Source organism: Harpegnathos saltator, unplaced genomic scaffold (assembly GCF_003227715.2).
Source record: "Harpegnathos saltator strain DR-91 unplaced genomic scaffold, Hsal_v8.6 scaffold280, whole genome shotgun sequence".
NCBI classification, from domain to species: domain Eukaryota; kingdom Metazoa; phylum Arthropoda; class Insecta; order Hymenoptera; family Formicidae; genus Harpegnathos; species Harpegnathos saltator.
In genome coordinates, this window is record NW_020230073.1 from 766,624 (window position 1) to 794,557 (window position 27,934).

The following is a 27,934-nucleotide window of genomic DNA, read 5'->3' on the forward strand; positions in this document are numbered from 1 at the left end:
TATTTTTATTCATACATTACAGCTGTTTTACAGGGTATCGCAAGATTGTATGTATTACGGTGAAGATGTTTAATGTAGTTATTCTATATGAAAGCTTCAGTAATTCCATGGAATCATTGCACCACGATTTTAGTACAATCATATTAAAATGAAAAATTCAAATGATTTTTCATACAAATATATGCAATTATTTTAACAAATCACCGAAAATTTTAGAAAATCAAGCGCATGATAAACGCATCAATTGTTTTAATATATAAAATCATTGGTAAGTATCGAATTTTAATGTTACTTCAAATTTTGTTACATTTATAAAGCAATCAGCCACAGAATAGTCGGTGATTTTATGAAAATATTGCTTAATCATTATCACCGTAACATATACCTAGATATTTATGTACGCATTAATTTTTTCAGGGTACGCTAAGTAATTGTACAACATCAGTCTTCTTTAACGAAACGCTCGCTTCTCGTGGATACACGAAATTTTCTCTTTCTTTCTTTCTTTCTTATTCTCATTTCCTTATCCTTCTTTGCCACTTCTTATTTCCGACTTCGTAAAAAAAATTATCGCTTATTCCATAATGAATAAGCTTCTTTCCTCTCTTTCTTTCTCTCTCTTTATTTAGTATCTGTACACAATTTACAACTTGGCATCTGGTTCTCAGATTTCTTTGTGATTCATTAAAATATGTAGAATATTTCTATGGAGTAACTATGTACGACTATAATAACAACAGCCTGGCATTTAGAAACCACATCCCTCGCACGTACACTTACAAATGACAAGTGGCTTTGTAATAAAATCTCAACAAGATGGTTAACAGTTAATATATCGATTATACACGCTGTTCCAGAAGTCGCATACCTTTTCTTCCAAACATCAGTTGATTTTATCTATGGAGACTACACAACCACATAGCTCTTAGATTGATTATAACTTTTAAATCAGAGTCAAATTCGAAAATATATACCCAATCAGATCAAAGAGCTCGCTAAGCGGTTGCAGTATTGAATGTACACCAGGTGTCATATATGCTTGGCGTTTACTTACTAGAGTTATATACGATTTCCAATCTTACTTATACAAGTGTAAGAATGAAAATCATACAAATAATCCTAGTTACAACGTTAAGACATAACATGCTGCCTAAAATATCGAACTCTAATTTATACGACTTCCATATCCCTATGTAAACGTCATAAAACCAGTCGCCTTACATAATTGCTAAGCGCCAAGTTTCAGTGGTAAAAGAAAAAAATACAATCACAGCTCCATTACATACAGTACAAAGAAAGATTCTTTCCAAGTAACTAATGAAATTTTTGCGAATGTATTAACTATAGCAATACATGATAATCTCTCGGTCAAAACTACATTACACCAAGCGTCATATGAGCTTTAACATTTATTTACTAAGGTTTCTCCTATGATCTTCAATCTTATGCATATATGTGTAAAGTTGGACATAATAACCTTAGTTATAATGTTGAGGTACATATGACATCTGGTGTATAAGTTGAAGGAAATCAATTGACTGAATTAAAAGTACGTGTGATTAATTTTTGAAAATGTTATGTAAACGTAAACACAAAATAATGGTCACCTAAAAAATCCATCTTGCGAGAAAAGAAATGCAACAGAATACAATATTGATAACTATGAATCGATAAGAATTTTGTTCAATGTAGTTATAAGAATACATATATGTGAATGTACGAACAAGAGAAAATGGCACGTAATTATGAACGTAATTATGTTGATAAAATATTTCATTGTTTTTAAGAAAGCGATGTGTGTATGTCGCGTTTTTCTTTAACTACAATAAGAAAACGATAAAAACAAAAATCAAAAGAAAAATAATCAAAGGAGAATCAAATATGAAAATAAAATTTGGATAAACCGAGAGAAATTTTTTCTTGATTCCTATTTCTCCAGTATCTTGTGGAAACTAGTTACATGTTTAGGATTATGATAAGAAACGAATTGTGATGAGTATAACGTATTTCGCGCATCCCATGACTGATCTATAAAAGATGTAAGTATAACGACGGTGCCTTCGCGTTCTCGTAATACTTTTGTCGAACTTCCCGAAAGATAGTACTATGCGATGTTGCGTACAGCTAACTAATGGAACATATGCAAACGCTCGTAAATATACAGCTACAGTCTACATTTCGATATGTACACACGCATATCTTTCTATATAAATAAAGTCGAAACTATCAGGCTGTCTATAGTCCTTGGATGGATACTCTAAGGTTGACTTCGCTGTTTTCTTCCTTCTATGTGTGTGCAATTTATTTAATTTATACATTCAGTATGTCTTGTTACTTTTTTTCTTGAGACTTCGTCTAAGAGCAAGTTACAACAACAGTTAGAACAAAAATGTACATCGAACTGTCAAGAACTACTTATTGCGTTATATTAGCGACATTTCGACGGAACTACGGAAATGGAAAATTTAATCCGTTGTTGTTCATTAAAATATTATAAGGAAATATAGTGAAATCGTGGTATATGCAAAGAACACGGATCAATGGAAATGTCACAAAGACGAAAATGTAATTTAATCTATATCAAATCTTCATAAAATACATATTATATCAACTCGATTTACTAAAATATGTCAATATAATAGACGCGAACGAATGAAATTATCACAAGGCTTTAGATTAAAACTGTAAGAAAACCAATGATGATAAAAGTCAGAATGCCATTGTTGATGCAAAATATGTTTACGTTTACTTCACAATGCGATATGTAAAATAAATATAAATATACATCGTGTCAACAGCAGTATTCGGATTTTATTTGTTCTTAGTTTCCTTGAAACGTAAATAAATTGGAAGAGTCACAAACATAGTTTATCATAATATACGTTTATATACCTGTTATGTATGAATATATATGCATTGCATTTAAAATGTTTATCGTAAAATTTTCCAATTGAAAATTTAGTTACAAATACATATTACACACGTGGAAAATGCGTTGAGTAAATTTCAAATGTATCATACCTGGTAATATTGCGCGCGTGCTATTGAAAATGAAACGTTTTAGTATTTATATTGCTGAGATGAAAAATGAGACACGGAAAAACTAAATCCCCGCGAAATTCGATATCGGAATAGTTTACACGATTTTATGAACACGTAAATAAAGACTTTTGTTAAAGTCACAGTAATTAGGAAGTGTTGAAGCCTTCAAGGATGACCTACGAGATGTTCCATTTACAACAAGAACCGGTTGAAATTGTCGATTTCTAGAAAAACAGCGATCAGACTCGAAGCGACTCAAAAATTCAGAGCCACTGCTTCCGGGAAATTCAAACAACAATCACAAATCGTTCCTCATTATATTTGTTGTTCTAAAATGATGTAATAATAAGCGATATTTTTATCACAAATCGATTTCGCGTTGTATTTTCCTTCGTTTTCTCCTTACAGCGTCTCTTTTATTGTAAACAAACAACCGAGGAGAAAGGTAACACGCGAAGTGCAAAGTGAGAAGCCGCAGATCGTGAAATGGAAACGGCATCGGAAGCCAGACTCGCCGGGAAGCCGAAGTTTACGGTGCTTATTACATATTTTTATAGCGAGCCTTGTGCGACGGTATTTCACAGGCCAGTCTCGTTTTCAGAGCAAAGGACATTTTTGCCACAAATAAGCTTTTTACATAATAACACAAGTCCTCTTCTTGTCTTCCGGGTGCTCACGCATGCGTAATTCGCGTTTTCGCGAGAAGCGAAGTTTCAGGTCTCTCAGGTCTCTATCCCATACTAATCAATCGCCTGTTTCCTTATAATTTTCTTTTTCTCCCTCTTCCCCTTTCTGTTTCGCTCTTTCTCATCTTTTACCCCTCTCTTCCTCTCTTTTTTTTCCTTCCCTCTCAACAACGGATCCATATATATATATATATGTTACCTGAAAGGAGGAAGAACTATCTTTTGCTACACTTTTGCAGCATAGATTGCGGAATCAGTGCGCACAGTACCTTTCTGACTAGCCCCCGGGGCGACGGTCAGGGTATAAATCATTTCCTCGACATCCAGCAGCTTTCTCTCTTAATCTCTCTCTGCCCCACAACCTGTCTCACCCTACTCTTGTCGCCGCTTCGTCTCTCGATGCATCTGAATTAGACGCGCGATTGATCCATCTAGATGTGTGTTAGACGACGCCTCGTTACGCGCGGTATTCGTCTAACGCAGAAGGGGGAACAGCTGGGCCCTTTACTCGGGGGCCGTGAGCAGGTCCTAGGCCAGTTCCCTCTTCGTCTTTGTCTCGCTGTAGAACTGCGTCGTGGCACCGGCACTGCACGACACTGTCACCGGCCGAAAATGCCGGGTCAGCACGTACACCACCGCCTCGTAGGTCGCCATTATGATCGCAGTGTTCGGGATCTGGCGGATCAACTGGGTGCCGAGGCCGCGATACAAGCCCTTCACGCCCTCCTCTGCGCACACGATGTTGAGAGTCTGCCAGAACGTGCGGTATTTGGTGCCCTCCTCCCGCAAGCGGGTCCTCGCGACTTCTGAAAAAGGACGACGGGACGACAATTAAGAAACTCGGCGATCTTCGCGTCCTGCGGCTTTTCTATCGAAGAGGTACGAAGCGATTCGAGATACATGTTCGACAAAACAGCATTTATAGATGCTTGGATTTTGTTTGCACGTGATGCAACGAACACTTTGAAATTAAGGAAGAAATGAAACAATGACGTAGCATTTCTCGAGTGGAAGTCACTCAGTCTTCCTTCCGGTGTAATTCGGTGAATAGCGTTCCGTTTCCCGATTTCGACAACAACACTTCGCAGAACGATTTCGTGCTGGAGATCGCGAGGCATGACCGACCACGGCTGGACGAACGTTATTTATTCGGACAACCGGCACGTCTATATTCGACTATTTGTAGGTAGGATGTAAGCGCGTAATTGCACGTCGAGTGCGGCTGGCACGCGTTGCGGATAGCTCGCTATCTTTAGACCGACTCAGCGTATCTTCTTCGTCAATGCCAGGGAGAAAAATACGCACGTTAGAACACGGGAAAATAAATAATACAGCCATCTTTCTTTTGCTTTTCCTTGGCGGTTTGCGGCTCTCGGAAAAAAAGATCGTCTGGAGAATTCGTCCAATTACCGTAAACGCTCTACATGTGACCTACCGGACGATGAGAGCAAGCTCTTACCATGAGGATACGCGATGATCGACGCTATGGTTTTCGAGAACGAACCAGCCCCCATGAACTCGATAAAGTCCCGAAAGGTTTTCCTATCGTCTGACCTCGTGGCTCTCGACCCGTGTGTGGCCAACCACGATTTCACTGCCTCGTATATCACAAAGTGTATCACAGTCTCGCTTATGCCTACGTAGGACGCCACGATACCTTTGTAAAATCCCAGGATACCCTGTAAGAAAATTAAATTAGAGATTCACATTCATATTAAATTCTACAATATAATTATAATTATATAATACATGTTACGTTCAATTTGTACAATTATACAAGAGTATAACGATGTATTAAATTCAATTTATTTTATTCATTTCATTTGTTTTATTAAACCATTGCCGAAATGCACATTAGCTAGCCGCGGGAAGCTCGTTGGCAACGCGCTTTCCTTCGAAGTACTTTCCAATGAATGAGAATCGAGGGGGGACAGCCCCGCTTTCGGACGGAACATTTCCCGTTTGAAAATCCATCGGATTGAGAGATGCCGCAGCAATCTTGTCGCCTCCGATCAGCCGGCGACTATTTATTATAAAATGATTGTTGATATTGCAGTGAGTGAAAGATTGTGTACGTAAATATTACATGTAAACATGATACAATCGTATGACTATTGTGTTGTTGCGTGATGTTTACAGAGTTAATATTAGTTATTAATATGATAACATCGTTATCATGTGTCGTCGTAACAATCGTGATACGCGATATCTTGAGAATAGAGATACAATTAAAAACGAAAGTTCCACTTACTTAAGAATGATACTTCCACTTAATCAAAAACGATATTTACTAGAAATTATTAAATCGACTTGTATATTATTTTGATTAAAATTGCGTATATTGCAAACCGTGCAGGAGAGAGAAAGGGGGGGGGGGAGGAGACACAACAAAATTTACATGCTGAAGTTAAAAATAATGTTTAATCCTGTGTTGTGTTATTGACGATGAAAGAAAACAGTGAATTTGAGACGCGACTCGGTCGGGTGACTCAAAAGGTGTGTCTGATTGATAACAAATCGATGTTGATATCAAATATCACGAGTGTAATCAGAAAAAAAAGAAACGACATTTCGACGACGATGGCGAAAAGACCAGTCAATAAACTGGATAAAATGGTCACTTCATCAAGCCTCGACGCATGATCACAAATTGTGATGTTTCTTAACGCTTGTTACTGAGATCCATTCTTTTTTCAGGACATTTCAAAACGCATTCGACATCACCAATATGAGAGAACCTGTTTTATGAGAATAACTCAACAACAAATTCTCCCGTGTGTTTTCGAAGAAATCGGAAATATATCGAAGAAAATATTCCAAACATCTGCAGATGAACGTACATCGACATCCGCAGGATTTTCCGACGAAACGAACGGCCACGGAGATAGACAAATCATCCGCTGGCTAACGTAATAAACGTTGCTCAACGTAGAGCGCGGTATTTCCCACGATATTCTCGGCCGGATGTACTATTTGTAGATCACGGCGCCGATTTTAAAGCTGGCTCGATTCTGGCGCGTCGAGTGCAATCGCTGCGCGCGTACACGAAAAAAAATCGTCTCCGAGTGAACAGTCTCGATTTAACACGGGTCCATCGAACAGCGTGACGTAAACGCGATTAGTAAACAATTTAGTCATACGTTGCCAAACAACTCGGAACAACTGATCTCAGAGGAGGCCCCCTCTCGGATTACTTTCTTACTGTTCGATTCCGCGTGGAAACGCGTGCTCGTGCTCGACACACTCGCTTCGCACTCGGGCAAATTATTAAGCGCCTTCGATCGCGAAAGCAGTCTTCGGGAAATTGCATTTAACGTATCGAGAGACCGTTACGTCAGCGCTCTGCAATCTACGATGCCCAAGTTCTTTCGCTGCGACACAGCCGTCGTACATGCCGCGTCACCGGCTGAGAAAATAATCTTGGCCGCAAGTAGCGTTCACAACATATTTACCGGCGGCCTTGCACAACATCGTTGTTAACTTTGCGGACACTCCCCTGGTTATTCTAAGTTTTTCTAATTCTAATACCCGCAACATGCCGCGTACATGCCCGCGTGATTATTCTCTCAGAACAATTCTCACGACGTTCGCATGACGCTAAGGAAGACGGTCGATAAACGATGTTCAAGACGGTTCTTATAGCCGGCGAGAATTGCGATCTGTCCTATTTCGCTCTTAAGGAAGGAAAATCGCATCTTTCAAGTGGGAAACCGTCTCTTCAAAGAACGATGGATTTTTTTAGAAAAAATTTCCCGGGGAAGACAGAGGAGAAGTCGGTCGTAGTAAGGACGATGATTATTCGGAATTGCAAATACACGGGAATCGATTTTCTAACTGCAGGGAGTCTATTTTTAACAAGCATTGAAAATTAATTAAATATGTATATCCTCTTCCGAGACTTAAGCTCGATGTTACACGTGTCGTTCGTACGAGAAAAACGGGATTTGGAGTCGAAAGGACGTACTTAACATTCGTTATACGTGAGAAATAAAATACACACGCGAAATAAGCCGAGATTCACACAGCTTGTTTACGTTGTTTTCGATTAAAAGCAATGCACGGGTAAGCGACGATAATAAGCCTATCGTTATCGATTATCGGATTAAGCCTTCTCTTGGCTTGTCGCCGGATAATCGATTTCTTTATATTGGTTTGGTAAAAAACATTTTCGCTTTAAATCAATTATTATACGTATAGTATTTCTGCAGCATTTTCAACCTTGAATATTTTCTTTTAAACGCGCGATGCTGAAGTCAACATTCGTAAAGTTCTTTTATCTTGAAGTTGTGCTACAATTTGACTAGATATTACGTATTTGCCAGCTGCATTACTCGGATAACGTTTCGTTTATTTTCTGCTAAATGGGACAGTTCTGTCTGAATAGGAACTTTTCTAAAATGGCTTTTCGTAAAATGACTCGTGTGTTTTTGCCTAATATAGAATTATCTGTTTGAAGGCAAAGATAGCATTTACTGACCGAAACAGTCATTCGTTGCAGCAATTCGTTTACATTACTAGAATAGTTGGTATTCGTTATGTGAGTGAGTTATATGCGTGCGAATTAAACATGATCGTCTGATTTGGAACGCACAATATAGAGCGAGCAAACAACCCGCACATTTAATGAATATTAAATGATCAAATATCATCAGTTGTTTGATGATCGATTATTTACTGATTAATCTGCGTATTGAATGAATAAAATTCAGAATCACACGGACGTACAGTTGATATATCGGCGAGAGCGTCTCACCAAACCCCGCGGATTATCTGGACGAGAAATAAGATCTGTTATCTTACCGATTGCTGATATATCCTCCGCATACATTCTAACGCAGTGATTTTATTCGTTCGATGGTCCAGCTGTAGTCTGGTCTTTACGAACCAAATTGGATTTGTCAATGTACACGCCGCGAAACCTGCAAAAATTGAACGACGACGTTTATTACATATCCGCACGATGCTCCCTGCTGTGGTGTCGTGAATTTCTCTATTTTCCTTTTTCTCCCAAATTGCAACCGTTAATCCAAATTATAAAAGCGATTTTTACTTCGAGCGATATTGTGATAATTATTGAGGCATTAAGGGGCACTTTGCTGGTGACCTTGATTTTTACAAATGAAATAAAAAAGTCACGATTTTGAGTAAACTTCGAGAGGTTTCAGCCGGCGGTTAATATTTATCTGTGAAGTTATCAACGAAGGAAAGTGTCCATAAAAATCGAAACGTTGAATTCGATAACCCGAGTTTCATCAAGTTGGAGAGATCCGATAATCCGAATTCCATCCAGCATGAAATCGACATCGTTCTTACGGCGAAACACGTACGTCCTCAAGATTACCTCTAGATCTCTATATAAATATTTATTTCTATTGGGTGTGTGAATATGACTCCATCCTTTTTTGTTAAAATAAAACACATTTGCTTGTTTAGAAAATTAAAGAAAAATTTATTGAAAGTATGCTCCATCTGCAGCTACAACCTTCGCCTATCTTTCAGGTAATTTATGTATTCCTTGCCTGAAGAAGTCCTGGTCTTTTGAGCTGATCCAATTATCAAGCCAAATTTTGATACTTTCGTATGAAGTGAACCGTTCTCCCGTAAAATCTGACTGCATCGTCCGGAATAAGTAGTAATCTGAAGGAGCTATGTCTGGCGAATATGGCGGGTGGAGTAGCACTTCCCAGTCCTATCCATCTAAATATCTTTTCACGACTTCTGCGGTATGCGGTTTGGCATTATCATGCTGAAGAATTAATTTGCTGTGCCTATTCACCCATTCTGGCCGTTTTTCTACTATGGCTCGCTTCAAACACATTAGTTGTCGTTGGTAAACTTCTCCTTTAATAGTTTGGCAACAATTCTCTGTCAATAATGCTTCCAATTCAGCATCTTCAAATTTTTTTGGTGGTTTCCTATGTTCTCTGTCCTCAAGTTCCAAAAGTTGTATTAGATGGAGCATGATCACCGTAAATCTCCACAAGCAAACGATAAGTTTCTGCTGCACTTTTCTTTGCAATAAAATAGTGTAATAATACTTCCCGCAAATGATGTTTGTTTGGAACGAAAACCGACATTTTCATAAAACACTTATTGCTTACACTTAAACCAAACTTCACGTAGTGCGTTTGAAAGTTGACATGAAGTACTATCGAATACAAGTGTTGCCAGTTATTAGTACACGTTAACAATACTAAAAGCAACATCTGTTGGGAAAGGGCGGAGTCATATTCACACACCCAATATATTTACCTTTATACCCGAGCAAAACGGGAGCTACGCCGGTCGCAGATTCACGGTCGTAAATTCCACGCGAATCGAGCTCTATAATTGTACGTTATCAAGGCTTATCAAGGGTTTCATGCAAAGCGAAGTCCGATCGGCATTGTTCATACCAAACCAACTCTGCAAATTTGAGGTTTTCGCTTTGCGTGAGGAGAGCCAAAGCCTTGATAACAGGTCAGGATCGGCGGCATATCGTTATTATTGTCTTAATGCGGGTAATCGTTATTATTGTCATTCGTTCGTCCGACGTTACGTAGACGTTAGATCCGATGAAACGAGCAACTACGTGGACTTACAGATATCGCTTGTCCGGCGTTTGCGTGTTTGTGTATTCTGGAAGTAAATGTTCTCGAAAGTCAACTGTGTTTCGCACTCGAATCGTTTGCGACCTTTCTTCAAGGGAGAAAGCGATCCCTCGACAGTGCCCAATTTCCGCGAATGTTGCGTGTGAATGGACTGAAAATTCAATTTCACTGTCCAAGTGCTCGCTAAAACTGTCGTTAACACTTGCCACATGTGAGTCGCGTCGACGGTGGCCGATGCTGAATTTTCCGTTCGAGCCATTAATTGGCAATTTGCCTCCTAAATGAAACGCCAATTACAAGATATTTTTATAATTATTGCAACACATATATTATCATCCGGCAAATAGAACTTGGTTCATAATACGACATGCTGTGCCACCAATTAGCCCGGCGCGGGACGCGTTAATTATTAAAAAAAGTTCGAGTTTGCGTGTGCGGTCGCACGCGAAAGAAAGCTACTTCATTTCTGGACATGTAATGCACAAGAGAAAAAAAAAAGAAAGAGAGAGAGAGAGAGAGAGAGAGAGAAAACGAAGAGTTCTCTCGCGTGGAGCGAAGCCACGCTTCTGCCCCTCGATTTTCCCCGTGCGAGAATTTGTTTACGGCTGCTTGGCAGTATCCTGTATCGGGTGGGATGTTTGTTACGGTTCCATTGACACGGAACCGCGGCATCGTACTATTCGCGTGCTACTGCGTGCGCAGGGAGGAGGTATGCGTGCAGCCGAGACGCGGGCAAGCCGCAAGAGTTACGCAAGCGAGAGCGGGCCACCACTCTGCGTAACGTGGTGCGCAATTTATTGGGAGCGCAACGTGCGCGTGCTCACGTCCGCGATGACTCGTTTACGTTTTATTTACCTTTCGCGCTACCTGAAAGTGCTCGCGCGCCCGGTCTCGCGCGAACCGGTCTGAAACATCGCGGAGTCGAGCGTTGGCTCCGGTTATTATCTTCGCCGAACGCGAAGCGATTTCGTAACCGCGAAAATGCGAGTTCGCCGCCAGGCGAAGAAGATCCTCGTGTATCCGTTGCTCTATCTTTCGCGGTTCGATGGATCGATCTCGACGCTTGTGGCGCGAAGGCAGACGAGGGCAACGCCTCTCCTCGTCTAAAACATATGCTTCTCGAATTAATGCGTATGCGCTCCATCCGAGTATAAATGCACATGAAAATCGGACAATTCTCAGCGATAACACAATTCATTCTAGACGGAAGAGAGAAAAGAGTTGATCGTTGATGAGACAACATTGCAGTTTTTCATAAGACTCCGCGCGGGAAGAAATCATTTGTGTCGGGATTCTGTGTGATTCGCCGGAGATTTTCCTGTCAACGACCGATAAAATGATCCCGCATAGGTCTCGAAAAATATCCATCGCGGAATCGTACTGCTCTTTTTTGCCGTGAGCAATGACAAAATTTTAAAAAATTTTGAATGTAATCATTGTCAACAGAAGATTTTATCTACTCAAGTGTTTCGCGCTCAACGCCGCCGTCACAGTGATATCGGCACGAGCGATGAGGCTCGCGTTCGCAACAGAATTGCAGCAGCGTGACACAATCCGACATTGTCACCCGGAATTATCCGACATTTCCGTTCGTCTCATCGGGGTGTATCGCGCATCGAACGGTGCACGCGCCGAAGAAGCGCGGCACAGCGAAGAGCATTATTTTAAATTGCGATGCAATTCCGGTTGCACCGTTCCGGCGCGCGATCACTCGACGATAGGGCTCCGTTGTTGGTTGTGTTCTCACACGGCCGCAACGACGGGCATTGAATTACGTGGTTAGGTCGGCTAAAAATAGAAGCACGCCGTCGGAGAGGTGCTCTCTGGCCGACGAGGCGGCGGCGGCGGCGGCGGCGGCGGCGGCGGTGGCGGCGGTGGCGGCGATGACGGCGGCGGTGGCGGCGATGACGGCGGCGGTGGCGATGACGGCGGCGACAGAGGGAAAGGCGAGAAGGAAAAGAGAGAAAGAGGGGCTGAGAGAAGAAGGACGAGAGGAGGAGAAGCGAAGAAAGAAAGAAAGAAAAATTGAAACTCGTCAAACGCGTCTGGCGCGACTTCCTAGGTCCGAAAAAAGACCCGAAATTTGTCACAAGGAAGTGAGGCGGGCGTCGATGAGTTTTTGCGTATTTGACTCTCGATATATCGCAATATATATATATATATATATATATATACTATACAGTAATTGTGTAAGACAGATTGATTTTATTTTACATAGAAGAAAAAATAGGCGTGGTCTCTTCGTCTTTTTCCTTGGAAAATCTCTAAAGTAGGAATAAAAGAGGCGAAATATCAATTCGTGCAAATAGAAAGGCTTAAAACAGAAAGTCAAAAACTAAAATTGGTGTCCGATGGATACCACACAATCGGTGTAGGAGTATCAAGTATCGAGGAAAGAATTTTTCTAACGTCTCCAAATCACCGCCGTTATCTTCCTGAAAATAAATTCTATAAAATCATTGCGCTGTATATACTCTCGCATACTGATACCCCAAGCATAAAACGTTCCTAGGCGAGCTTCTTCGCGACTCTTTTTGTCAAGGTAACTTGGGGATATAAAAACGATAACATCATGTATAGTTTAAGCGGTGAAGAAAACATTACGGGCCCTGAATTGCTCGAAGCTGAATAGAAAAAACGCATACATGCGCGATTTTATGTAACACCGTATCTGTGCAGTAACTGCGAGTAAACGTACACGCGATATCATTATATTCGCATTCAGAGGCAAATCGTAGCCTTGTGCGGATCCCAAGTGACTTCCGAATAACACAAGTGACATTCGACTGTCGATGCATTGTCCTAGATATTAGATTTTATCGCTGTAAACAATATACTTATCGTTGACGGTCGATCGTTCGTTACGACACGCTCACGCGAGAGAAGAATCACGAATCGCCGGAGTTATTACGACAGACGTCGCCGCGATACACGTGTATTTACCAAAAAAAGAGGAAAAAAAGAAACATGGAGAAGTTTCTTTCCGTTCGACGGGTCGGCACAAATGACGTGCGAGCGTGCGAACGATTGGAATCTCGACGGGTTGAAAGTTCGATGCATCGCCCGCGGAGATCGAAATAAAAATTTCCTGTTACAAGACATTTCCAGATTCTATATCGTCAATATACACCCGAGAAGCATAATGCGCCTTGGAAGAATTTCCCTCGAAGAATTTCAAGATGGTCAAAAGTTTTCCGCAACTCTTCACACGCCATCCCTCTTCTAACGAGATTTCTTCTCCCGCAAGAGCAACGCTTCGTGTAAAAGTCGCTTATCTAATATCGCGAGTAAGAAAGTACGTGACGTGACGAGACTTCCAATCATCATCCGATAAAGCGAAAGACTCGCGGGTAGTAGGAGCGAAAGAGAAGGAGAAAGATAAAGAACACGCATACGAAGCTTCTGGTGACGCAGAGCACACTCATTTCAATTGAGCGAATAATGAACGAGAAAAGCGTGGAAACACGCGCTGACCGCGTGTGGCTCCCCTGCGAACCGATCGAACAACGCGAACGGATCGCTCGTGTCAAAGTTCGCGTCAAGTTCAAGTCAAAGCGCGGAGAACACGTTATATTGCTCACAGGAGGGCTCTTATCGAGCACGATCTACCGGATGTTTGCGAACGAGCAAACGAGCTCTCGTCGTTTCTATTCACAAGCTGAACGTAGAAAGGAGAAGACGTGGGTTTCGGGAAATGCCGAAGGTACGACGACGATGTCGTGTTTAGCGTCGCGATCTTGTAAGAGGGAGGCGTAAAGTGCGCGAGACGACATCAGCGATAAGTTACGCAAACGTCGATCTCGTCGTCGCTTCCGTTGGCGACGTCTGTCCCATGACGGAGTCTCCGAGTAAATCGAAGCAGCGTATGCGTGCAGGATGGGCTTTTTAAATCGACTCAACTCGCGATACGGGTCTTCGATTCGCGTTGTGAGTCGCCTTCCCTCTTCAGCAGTTGTTCGACGCAGTGAACGCGTAAAAGGAACACCGTGTATATCGCGCGCTCATGAGATAACGATGTAGCAGCTACTACTCAATAAGACGTTAGAGAGGTTCAAATTAGATAACGATTAAATTAGAATCTTTAGTCCATGAGCGTGCGTGTTATCTACGATAAGTTTCCCGTCTTTAATCGCGCCGAAAGCGTTAATAATAAAACGAAAGTTCGCGTGCGGGCGCGTCACAATGACGACGAGATCTTCCCTGAGATTATAAAAGCGAGAATTGTAATTTTGAGTGCAATTTCAATAGATTCCGTTTGCTGCGGATGCTCGTGAAATTCGGCGGGAATATGCCGTGAATGGTCCGTTATGAGTTATGAGTCTACGAACAAGATTTTTGTCTCCCAAGTTAGCTGCTAGACCAGTGTCTTTGCTGTGCTTCCGGCTCTTTTCCAGAGCTGTTCCAGAGCGACACAGCTGCGAGCTTTATCTCCGATGTCAATTGTCTCGGAATATATAGCTCTTCTGTGCTGCGTCTTCGACCCTTTATATATGCAAAGACGTTTCCCTCTCGTCCGCGTCGCGTTCTACATTCGCACGTCGCACCGACGACGAGCAAATCGAACGAAGCGAATCGAAAGTAAAAGTGCGCGAAATCACGCTGCTGGATACACATATACACACAAACACATATATATACTGCGTGTCCTCGGGTTATCGACATCGGCAAAGGCCGGCCGTGTGCGCACGTCTCGGGATCACGACGCGATGTTCGCGCGACGCTGCGGCGGTGCTCTGACGGATCCCATTAAAGATAGCGCATGAATGACGCGCAGAATATCGTTCTTCCCCGCTCTCGTCGGGCGCTAATCGCACGTCTATCGCCGTCTCGTTGATTGGATTGTCGGCGAAGGAGAGAATATAACTCAGCGACGACGCAATAAACGATACGTCGAATCGACGATGTACAACCGTGCGTGCACACGCACGGATCTGTTTACAGCTTTTATTTTCTCCTCTTGCTGCCAAGGTCAGAGCGGCATTACGTCTTTGCAGTGCACGCGGCTGGGAAACAATACGGAGTCGCGCGGCGGCGCCGGCCGGCCAATATATTTGGAAGCACCAAATATGACGAGAACGAAGACAGAGCGAAGGTTGACGCGGTATAATGATGATTTAGCATGAGTCTAACTCGATGCCGATGTCGTCATGTTATTGTCGTCAGTGCGTGTCGAGTCTTACGAGATAAACACACGTGAAATATTCTCAAGGTGAGCATTTTTTTCGGCGCCTGTTTACTCGGACCGATTGTTCACAGCGAAATGGTCCATTAGGCGTGGGAACGAAGAGAGCGATGATGTTTCATCTCGAGAATTTAGGTGTAATGGTAATGGTGTTGGAAGCGGGTCAATTCGACGCGAGCCTCGCTCGAGACAATTCGTCGAGAAACGCGCGGCTGTTCGATGTCGAAACGTCCCGATGAATAATAATCGCTCCATGCTAAACATACGCGTCGATTCACTCGTTGAGAGATTCGCCGGGAAATCCGGATGAAATAGATGATCTCGGACGTGAAAATTACTGTACGCGTGCAACAAGGGCGTAATTAAATCGACTGAAATTCGATCTCGTGACGATTGAATCGGTTATCGTTCCGGCACACTTTACCTCGACGTTACCCAAGCCCCCTCTCTCTCTCTCCCTCTCTCTCTCTCTCTCTTTCTCTTTCTCAAGCAGAGATTCAAGAGATGTTTAAGGAAGATTTCCTACTGTCTTCCGATATGATCTCGATACTTTTCCTATCACGTAGAGCTTTTGAGAAGAGCAACGCTTTAATAGGTCAATAAATATATGTGATATAATATCACTTACATTCTTGCGGTCCTTTATAGCGTAGCGAACACTCGGCTCTCTTTCACTCGCACCACGAGGATGGCGTTTCCCCCACAACAATGACCGAGAATAATAGTGTGTCGACAACTTATGCAAAACCTAAAGTCCCTAAAAGTTAAATTCCCCTATTCATACACAATACACTCACAGCTCTCTCGCGCTCAAAACTCGTGCGTGATAGAAAGAATACGAAATCATATTGTAGTACAGTGTAGCAAAGAGGGTTGTTTACTCTTAGTGGTGGTAGTGGTGGTGGTAGTGGTGACGATAGTAGTAGGCATTAGTAGTAGGACAGCGGCGGCCATTTCTTCCCGAGATGTGCACACATCGTCACTCTCGTCGATCTTACATCGCGGCTATTGCGTCGCGAGAAAAGAAACAAAAGGAATGACATTTTTGCCCTTCGCCGAGCGGTGCGAAAATAGTTGCTAATCGATGAAAAATAGCCGGGGGAAATGCTGCGCTGCGCACCGGGACTTAATAATAACGCAGCGTGGTGTAATTTTAAACGAAAATGCGAATATAACGCCGAACGCCTCGCTACACGTCTCGCGGAAGAGCGAAGACGCGCGAGCCGGCTTGAGGTAGGCGGCATGGTAGGTAGATTAACGCCTACGTAACGCGTAGTGCGTTCACGACCACGGTGTAATAACAAGTCGCGCCGGACGATGGTCCGGCGCATTAACATACGCGGATGAATGTGTTTCCCGCGTTGCATTTCCGTTATCTCGTGTCGCTGCTCGTCGTCTTACGCAATTACGCGAGCGTCGCGACGTTCAGTATCGACCGGTGCACGTGCATACGGCTTATTTCGCGATGCTCTTCGAAACACCGAGTAAATACGCGCGCGCGTGAGACGAACGGAAACGGGCCGAATACACTTTTCACGCTGGCGTTACGATGTAACGGCTTCCATCGAGGTGCAGCGCGGAAAATACGCGAGTAACAAGTGTCGAGAAATATAAGGTGAAATGTACGAGAAAATTAACGTTCGTTAGCTTGTCAAATTTTAATTTACTCAGTAACGAGCATGCTCGCACTAGTCGCTGCTTTTGCGCGTGTGTGAAGTGTATAACGAGCGAATTGTGAAAATAACATCACATGCCTTAAAACGCATTGTTCAGCATTTCATCAAATTTTTTTTTACTTTTTGTTTTCTACATTGGTATACTTGAGCAAGAGTATTTCCTCCGTTGTATAACATTCTTTCTGTACGTATATTTTCAAACGTAAACTTTTAAAATAAAAGAAATCAGAAGGTAATTTAGGATTTTCGTGGAAAATGTGAACGATATCGCGGTGCTCAGCGGCGAGATTGAGCAGTTGAACAGTTTTGTTTGAAATGTTCCAAGTTTTCGATCCGCATTGCGTGAATGGCGGTGTCTTGTAAGCTATATGTTTGTAAGTATACATTCGTATATGCATGTGTGTGTAAAATAAAAGTTTACGTGTAGAAATATCGTAATCTTACCAGCGCAAGACGCGGAGAAGACATGGACGACCGGAGTATCGGGGGGTAGGATCGCATTGAAGGCGGCTTTACTTTTGGAGTAGGCGCAGAAGTAGATCGCCCTGGAGGGTGCCACGCCGATGAGATTCGGCCCGAGACCTTTGAACAGGCCCCGGATTCCCTCATGCTTGATGATATACCGTATACACTCATAGATACCCGGCGCGTGCATAGAACGTGGCGGCGGGCTTGAGACGCCGAAGTGAGAAAGAGCTACGAAGTGACTGGAGTGCCTGAGGAGAAGAAAAGGAGAGATCGACATGTGAGACGATAAGTCTCTGATATCTTATCACGATACGATTGAGCGCAACGCGCTCACGATATGTCAACATTGAAACTACCAAGCGGTAAAAAATGACCCGCTTCGTAATTTCTTGTGTGCGTGTGTGTGTGTGTGTGTGTGTGTGTGTGAAGTATATAATAAAGTATATAAAAATAACATTATGTTCCTTAAAACGCATTGCTTGGTATTTTATCAAACTTTTTGCTTTTTTATTTATTTATTTATTTTTTTTTATTAAAGATTATTCGATTTTATACGACGACGCATCTGACATTTTGAATGGACGTTGCATGAAACTAAAGGGGATGTGAATGAACATTTTCGCCCCGCATAAAAGAACTTTCTCAAAAACTTGTCATTCCAACCGCTCCGATAGAAATAGGTCGCGTTCCAACGTTAAACGACGGTTGTTAATGCGCAATAATCGGAAGTGTTATATACCTCCGCACGATATCTATGCAAAAAATGTGTATCGTTATTAGCTACGTGATATTGGCTGCATTGCGCGAATCTTTTCATCGCGTTTTTTCATTTCGTTTATGCGAAGTCGGCAAGCGCGACGTGTAATTCGCAAACGATAACGGAGCAAAGCGGGAGAATTCAGTGTCTCGGAGAGAGAGTTATTATCGGCTTTCGGATCTCACGGTAATCGGCACGCCGAAAAGTGACATTCCACCAAGATTACTCTGAACACCCCGTATACAGCGGCATGTGTCAAACAGAGAAGATAACGCGGAACCTTGAAAAATAAATCGCGCGCATGGAATCGTCTGCGTTTTACGATCAACGATTCAATTAAAACCGTTTAAAATATCTCGTCGGGCGTTGATTATAATAAATTACCGCGCGAGGCAATGACGCAACGCGCATTAGCGCCGACGATCGCATCGATTTCTCTTCGCACGTTTCACCTACCGGGTATACAATCCGGTCCATAGTCTCCTGCGTTGCTCGGGCGTCGGCGAACTCCTGCACGTGGAGTGATTAGACGTGAACTCTTTGTGTACCGGCGGCGGATGGAAACCGGAAGACGAGGACTGCAGCCGGGTCTTTACTACCTCCAGGGGACAAGTCACTATCGCTCCTGCCGTGCCAGCCACACTGCGCGAAACAGAAGAGCATATGCAATTACAAACGATCTCTCATCGGTGTTCTCGTTTGTATTCGCGTCGTACGCGCGTTTGTAAATCTCTCTGCGGAAGAAGCGTACGCGAGCTGAATTGTTCGCTGTTAAGGACATTAGCATTCGCACGTTGCTTTTGCAGCTTTGCCAACTTATGAGGCTAAGACACACTCGCACAACAGATGTCCGAGACATCTGAAGAAAGTGTGCGGAAGTCTTGTGTGCGTACGTAATAAATATTTACATCGTCAGATAAAAAATATCCGAATAAGAGAGGAAGTACTGTTGATCAGTTGCATATTTTAATGAATTTTAGTCTGGCGTGAATATAAATATTCCAGTCACACCAGATACGGTACGGTATGTTATTAAATAGAAATCCTCTCGCTCTCTATTTCTGCGATATCATTCTGCGATAAAATCACGCGTGGCGGTATATATCGCGTCATTTTTCATTGTCATTTCTCGTTTCGTCGTCTATTCGTCGTGCATTCGGTGGTGAGTGTGTATTAACACAGTTATATTTGATACTTCGTCAAGAGACACCGGGAAATGCCCGTGGTATTTATTTTAATCAAGGAAATCCTTGCTGCTTTCCGCGGGAAAACGCGGGGAAAGTTCTTTCGGATTTACGATCGCCTTGAATGTTCGCTATCGCAAAGCCCGTAACCGAGACACCGACCATTCGCGGTTACGAGTTATAACGACGACGACAACAGGTGAAGCGTAGCAGATGGAACGAGATACTCAGACCGAGAACTTAATCAGATCTCCATTGCGTATCTCGCTCGAGTGAAATTATCTCTGTGCACAGCGAGATAAAAACTAAAATAATCGCGCGCACACAAGTATGGTGTGATATCGGTATGTACGATACGCGAGAAGCGTTACGTGGAATTTGGATGAGAAAGAAAATGAGAGTTAAATTGTAAGAGAGGAAGGTGGGGGCAAGGGGGGAGGCAGTGCGAGAGAAGTGCGTAGAACTTGTCAGTGACATAATCTCGCGAATCTTTCTAATTATACACGCCGATAATTACTTAGCGCTGCAGAGTATTAATTAGCAATGCCAATGAGTTTAATATTCAGCGTTCGTCATACGCGACGCGTATTATCAGTGATGTGTTTATCACCGTAGAATTTCGGGGTTACCGATATTCCGGTAAATATTGCGTATATTCAATTAAATTCATCGCACGCGGAGGAGGATAAATTGATGAAAAATATTGAGTTATTAATCCGTGGCGTTTATGCTTTTCCTCGGTAAAAGTCTCGAGTAACGAACAACACTCTCGGGAGCTACGAGAAGTTGAACAATTTCAACGAAAAATCTCTTCGCGAGACAAGTTTCAGTGATGCGAGCAGATGACGAAAATACTCTCGTTTAGTTAAAAATACTCGCGTCGAATTCGGTGAAACTTCGGCTCGTAGGTGAAAGAAATAAGTGTAATAGTCGAGAATTTAGAAACCGAGAGTGACGAGCAACTTTACGTTCATCGCACGATCCCCTACGTCGAGTGCATACGTCCGAAGCCTTTTAAGGAGATCCTTATGTTAATTTAATTAATACAAACAGAAAAATAAATAAAAAAAATAAAAAAGATATATCTGACCTTTCGAAGGTACCCGGAGATCGAATCACGATTCGCCCACGACTCTAAAGTCGCCATTGCGTAGCGCGACGAACTTTTCGTCGGAGGAACGGGGTCGTGAATTAACGTCTAATTCACATGTCGCACATCGCGTAAACTCGCGTATCTTTCCTCACTGCGAAGCAGGTGTGCGTTTCACGTTTTCCTCTCGTGTTTAAGCCACCGCGAGCGTGCAACGGGTGTAAACCGTTGATCGAGATTCTCGCATATCGGCCTCGGTATGCGACGCGCAAATGTCAAAGCGACAATTCCCAAATCCCCACGGTGATATATATACGCGGTGATACGTATTACTGAATTCTAACAATAATGTGCAACTGCATAATTAACAACAATTAATAACAATAATTAACAATGAAACTAAAATATGAATTAGGCAAGTAAAAGCTAACGCCGGTGAAAAAGCGCAAACAATAACGCTGCTGAACAGGCGCAATTACAAAATATTTATTAAATTAATTACAAACGTTTCGGTCCTATTTTTTCAGACCCTCTCTTCAGTGTAAACAAAAAATTTATAAAAAAAAATATAAAAAACCGTCGCAATAAAAAACCGTGTCTTTGAAAAGGAACGAATCTGGATGCAAACGCTCAACAACAAAAAAGTGTGAAAATTATCAAAGTCACATTTCTCAGCTAAACGCCAATATTCGATCAGAATATAATAATAATACAAAGCGTGCTCTCGCAACACTCAATAACAAGTGGATTAATTTAATGAATACTTTGTAATTGTGCCTGTCAACGTTATCATTTGCGCTTTTTCATCGGCGTTAGCTCTTACTTACCTAATTTGTATTTTAATTTGATTAGTTATCTTTGTGAGCTTTGTTTGTGTTTAATAATTAATAACAGTATATGTGCATGCATGACATATGAAACGTAACGAGGACCTTACAATTTATGCGATGAATTTTCAAACAAAAATTTATTTTTTGGATAGATTTTTCCGTCGTATATCGAGAATGCGTGTAGAAAGTTACCGGAAGAAAAGTTTCATTGCCGTTTCGCTCCGGGATGTATACTCAATGGTATCAACAGCCTTGAATACATTAATCATTAATCATGTATATTAATCGACGGAACAGTCTCAATGAGCGCTGCAATTAGGTTAATATCGTTCAATAACCGCATACACTCTGGACACAAAAAAGTCATCGCGAGTGTGACAGGTCAGCATTTTAACTCATTGTGCCAGTTCAGATATCCGAGTTTTTCGGACACTTCCCGGCTAATTTCCAAATTCCCGGTTATTCGAATACTCGATATATCGGTGATCAGCGTAAGCGGTACCTTGAAAAAATAAAAGACACGATCGACTGATGCGATTTCCCACGGAAATCAATAATACGTGGCATCAGCCGAGAATTTCGCCTTCGAGCACTCGAGTGGTCAATCTCATTTCAACTAGCATCCGCGCGAGCTTTCAGTTCCACCCCGATGTCGTTCGAAGCAACTAGCTGATTCATAGCAACGTCTACTACGGCGAAATACTCTTTAAAAACAATCCAAAACCTACCTGACGAGGTACGACGACACTGACAGACAGACGTAACCTTGCGCCGCGGTGGAAATAGAACGGCACCTGACACGTAAACCGCGAGAAAGTGGATCGCCAGTTTCGTCGTCTATCGATTATTCTCTCAGACGCCGAATCGTACCGCTGATTCCTTTCCACCGCGTTGCACCACCGAGTTACACATGCTGACGCAATCTTTATCCAATCTGACCGTGTACGATTCGCATATATTTCTCGAGTACCTGCGCACATCGAGGAACCGAGAGTACACTTCGGATCGTTTGCTCTCTTTCTCTCTCTCTCTCTCTCTCTCTCTCTCTCTCTCTCTCTCGGTCTCTCCGGCGAGAAAATTCGACGGTAGGTTAGCGCTATTTCGTGGAACACCCTGTATAAAGGCGGGAGAGTGCCGCGCGGGCGTGCGTGTGTGCGTAGCGCGGCAGGTAGACAGCGAATGCAAATACACGGCGGGTGTACATTTTGCATAACTGCGTCGTCGAATTCCATTGTGCGAGTCGACAGTGATCTTGTAAATAACACGCTCTTGCGTTTCGGCACTGGTAAGGCCGGCTATATACCGGAGGCCGCGGTTAGCGCGTTTGTATGACCGTTTATTTAGTAAATAACGCGTCCTCTGTAAACGGCGATAAACGAAGACTATCGCGCGTGGTCTCACGCACGGTTATATAGTCGGCAAGTAACAAGATTACAATGGCGCTTCGCCTCGAGCGGTGCTTCGGGCAAGGAATCACGAGGACGGTCGCATGCCTTTAACACCTGACAGGCGCGATCGTGAATCTCTCTCTCTCCGTCTAGTGTGGACTCGTGAGAAGAGCGAGCGTTTCTTCAAGTTAGCCAATCTTCACTCTTGACGAGTTTACGCTGGAGAAAGATTCACGATCGACCCTCTGAGTCCTGTAAGAAGTACTATAAAAAGAGACGCGATTTCAACGTAACTTTTACTAGAATTTTTCTCCGTGTACGTGACGCTCGTATGAGAGAAACGGAATCGGGAGTTTAAAGGGAAGGTAACTTGATGTTTGCTGCGCGTCTCCAGAGCTCGTCTCGAAACATGAAGAGTGAATGAACCTTTTGCCGAAACGACTCTGCACCGTCGTACGATGTATCGAGACAATTACTTAGCCGACCGCGATTTGGCCGATCGAAGCTCGGATATCCAACTGTGCAATTAGCATTAATCAGCGGATTGATTCGAGCGGATTGATTGGCCTCATTTCCTGGGTTTATTGCACTTGATACAGCGAGGAAAGAATTGGATTCGCTAAGTGGAGCTTGATCAAGGTTGTCTCTATGTGACGCGCGTATATCGCGATTGTGCAGTCGAAATTTTCTCATTTTCTACGGAACTTTGACACCTGTGTGCGGAGGAAATAACATCTCTCGTCCTTATGACGGTGGAATATGTATGCGAAATGTGGTTGGGCATCTCGGAGAAGCACTCGTTGAATTTTCCTTCTTTATGGACAGAAAGTACCTTCTCTATGGAGCGATATTTCACTTTTAACCTTCACCTTACTTCATCTGATTTGATATGTATCTGTACACATATAAATATCTTATCAAATATACAGGGTGTCCTATTTTAAAGGACCCACTCAAATATCTCAAAAATACTGCGTTAAATCGAAAAATATTTCAGACAAAAGTTGTATGGCTTGAAGGGGAACATAAGACAGCGATGGCATTTTGCTTATACATGGCGTCACTTTCGAGATATTCACTGATCATCAATTTTCTTAAATAGAAATCCCAATCTTTTATTATATCATCTTTTTCTACCAACTAATTTGAACAACTTTTGTCTCAAGCATTTTTTTACCTGCCTAATATTTTTTGAGATATTTAAGGAAAACTTGGTAACTTTTTCAACATTACTTACGATATCTCGCTAACTATTCGTCGAAAGAAAAAATAGTATTAAACTTTTTGACTTTATTTACTATCAAGAACATATTACTGTAATAGTGCCCTGACTTTTGTTAACTTATCGACCTTTGGAAATTTCAAAATTATTAAATTAACAAAAGTTAGGTACTATTGTAATAATATATTCTTGATAATAAATAAAGTAAAAAAGTCTAATACTATTTTTTCTTTTGACGAATAGTTAGCGAGATATCGTAAGTTAAATGTTGAAAAAGTTACCAAGTTTTCCTTATTAAATATCTCAAAAAATATTAAGCAAATAAAAAAATGTTTCAGACAAAAGTTGTTCAAATTAGTTGGTAGAAAAAGATGATATAATAAAAGATTGGGATTTCTATTTAAGAAAATTGATGATCGGTGAATATCTCGAAAGTGGCGTCATCTATAAACAAAATGCTATCGCTGTCTTATGTCCCCCTTCAAGCCAAACAACTTTTGTCTGAAACATTTTTCGATTTAACGCAGTGTTTTTGAGATATTTGAGTGGGTCCTTTAAAATGGGACACCCTGTATATGTACATATATATTTCTCTGTCTACGGTATTGCCTATGCTTTATAAATAGAGAAAGCAGATTAGCGAGCCTCGCGATTGGAATCAAACGACGCTGTTGAAACTGGTCTAATCTATTGGTTAAGGAGACTATAAACTAGAAATCGCCGACTAGGATCACTTAAGGTTATCGATTTCACGCACAGGAGGTCTCTTTCCACGTTTCAATGTATCTCCTTTTGTATTTACGCAACATACAAACTTGGCGCTTATTGCACGCACAATATATATTGTTGCACGCTCTACAAGTGGATAAATGTTTAGAGATACTATTGCACCACAAAAACGTTTTTTTGTAGAAATCAACAAAAAAATAAGCTATAAATACACACACGCACACAAATTTTATAAAGGAAGTGTTAAGAAAGAATTTGCTCACACAATACAGATGACGTTAATTGCAGTGATTATGATAAATTACGATGACTTCTTTCAAAGAAATTGCAGAAAATGATGGCAATTATGATAATTTCTTATTATTATCGTTCGTTTAAAGTGCAGTGTCTAACTTTAAAAATGTAAGGTTGATTCGTTGGGCTATGGATTAGAGAAATAAATTTCTGTTTGCACACACATATGGGAACTTGCAAACTTATATATGTGAAATAAGTAAATATAACAATTATAAATTTGCGCGAAAAGCAGCGGTAAATGTAGAGCAAATGTTTTTTTAATTTTTCCCTCTAAAAATCATAAGCCCTACTTCTCTAAAGAACTTGTGTAAATGTATATCTCTTTGTATATAGCTTGTTTCATCAATTACTACAAAGAACAAAAGCACTTAGTGCAGTAGTATTTTCATTTATCCGGGAGTGTAACGATCCCGATTAATTCATAAAAAACTGCACGCGTATACGATCGTCCGCTATTTTGCGATTTGCTGCGCTTAGCAAATCACATGTTTAGCAAGATTCGCGACTTGGTGATATATAGACAGTGAGACTTTTCTGAAAGGTTAGAAAAGAGTGCGAATAAACTTTTCTCGTCGCCGTAATACATAAATAAATTTCGACTTTGGCACGAATGTATTTTTGTCACGCGATATCAACATGATATATTAATTTGATAGCGCACGTATGGTTATTACTAGTAGTTTACTACATTAGCAGTTACTACACAACGTCTAACAGACGTTGGACGTGTTACACAATCCCAAAGATATATTTTTATGTAAACATCTGCACATTCAGGGACTGAAACAATCCCCCCTGGAGCTAGCTGGAATTTATTAAATTAAAATTCCAGCGAGATTTGAATCTCCTCAGTCGACCCGAGTAAAAATAAGCGACAATGTCGTCGCATGTTATGTGTTCAATCCACCGCTAAAAGTGAGCATCGTACGCGATCCGCGTTCCGCACGCCACGTTACTCATGCGAGCATGTTTCGTCACGTGTCACTACGGATGATGAACCGCGTTGGGGAGCGATAACAACGGAGAAATTCGGAAATATTCGCGCACGGTGTGATTACTCGTGATCGTCGCTTTGCCCGAATAACAAAACAAAATTAGTCGATGTCATGACGATAACGCTCTTGTCGCTAACATTTCTCTGCCTCCTAGACCTGATAAGATTGGCCAATCTCGTCTCTCAACACTTACATTACGCAGTTTGTGTGCAGCATTCTTCTACATCAGGCTATTCGACAACGAAACAAAACGAGTCTCTCTCCGTCTGTCGAATGATGTAAGAGTTTGCTCGCAGCTACGATTTATCACGTACGATTCTCGTGAAGGAAACACGGGGGAGATACCAGATTGTCCATGGAGCTCGTGGAGCTCGAGAGGTCTCTGAGACACCCCGTATATACACGTGCTGCTAAATACGCACTTCGGACAGGCAAGCACAGTCCTCCGCAAATTCGAACTGGTTTGCGATTTCATTACGACACACTGCCAGCATCGAGACCGATGCTCGCAGCACGCGGACCGATCGGTATGATCGCGTAATACGGAAGGTTAGGACAAACGGCCCTACAAGCGAGTCAAGGCCGTGACGTAAAGATGCGAGAAATTCGGCGCCGGGACGACGCGCGCGATCGCACGGCTGCTGTTGCGTCAGTCGAGGATGAAAATGAAGCTCACCCTCCGGCGACGAGATGTATCGCTGTGTCGCGATCCAACATCCTCCGTGGCCGCGAAGCGCACACACACAAGTCCGCTGTCTGTCACTTCTTTCCTACGCCAGCATGCACTTTTACAGTCGGCGTAGCGGGGAACTCGAGAAGAGAAGACAAAACGAGACGAAATCGCCGACCAGGTTGCGGACAGTCACGGCGAGGAGGACGAAACTCGCGGTGATACGTGGTGCGTGTGTCGCGAAGTGCGTGTCTGAAGTCGTTCGTTCAAAAGTCACAGTCAGGCACGTCGACGAAATGCACCGTTCGCAAAATCGCCTTCACGAGCTCGACGATCGCGCGACGGAACTGAAGAGAAATCAAAGAAAAACCGAACGCGACGATACGCGCGAATTATACGCCGTGCACACTCTCGTCCGACGTGGTATCGACGAAGCACATCAACCGGGACGCGCACAGTGCGCCGTGTGTAAATATATGTGGGCGATACACTATCAACACACTGCAGGACGACGACAAACGGACGGGCGAGCGAGCGAGCGAGCGAGCGAACGAACAACACCGACTAAGACGACGACGTACCACGCACTGCCGCCAGATTCCCCCAGATTCTTCTGTTAACCCTGTTTTTTTCCCTCCTTGCGCCCCACCGCCTTTCGCCGCTTGGCGCTGCCGCTTGGCTGATCTCTCGCGCAATGCCCGCGATATCACGACGCCGAACGCGCACAGTCCCAAGGACGAAACGTGGTTCGCCGAGACTGGGCATCGACAAGTTAGGTCGGAAGAGAGGGACACTGATCGTGCGACAGGTTCGCCAAATGCCGGCATAATTAGGTTCGTTCGTTGCGGGTGCGCTTTATCCACACCACTTCGCAATCACTTTTCTCCTCTCTTTCGTCGAGCGTCAAGTATATGCCTTCTCCGTTTACCTGTAGACAGTGTTTCCATGCGGTTTGTAAAGAAACAAGCTTCTTTATTCGCTCAGGACCTATTTGGGTAGGCTTGCAAAAATTGCTGAGCCACCGAATCCATCTTGGGCGCTCACTTTTTGGCACTGCGACAGGCGGCTCAAGCAAATTCTTTGATTTGAGTTTGATTTGAGTCGCTTCCTCTACAGTAAATTTCTCAA

The 27,934-nt window shown here is 42.5% G+C and overlaps 1 protein-coding gene across 2 annotated transcripts; it reads right to left on the reverse strand.

The window, feature by feature from the left end:
• Positions 1-7: 7 nt before the first annotated feature.
• Rim2 (replication in mitochondria 2) lies at positions 8-27,934 on the reverse strand. Of its 2 annotated transcripts, none has more exons than XM_011142660.3 (6): positions 26,813-27,934; positions 18,858-19,043; positions 17,621-17,892; positions 8,529-8,647; positions 5,188-5,407; positions 8-4,534 (listed from the first exon to the last, which is right to left on the reverse strand). In XM_011142660.3, the coding sequence occupies exons 1-6, from the start codon at positions 26,851-26,853 to the stop codon at positions 4,257-4,259; spliced, it is 1,116 nt and encodes a 371-aa protein (XP_011140962.1). In that variant the 5' UTR covers positions 26,854-27,934; the 3' UTR covers positions 8-4,256. The 2 variants fall into 2 exon arrangements, with proteins under 2 accessions (XP_011140962.1, XP_025155267.1); XM_025299482.1 differs by lacking the exon at positions 26,813-27,934 and adding an exon at positions 26,330-26,654.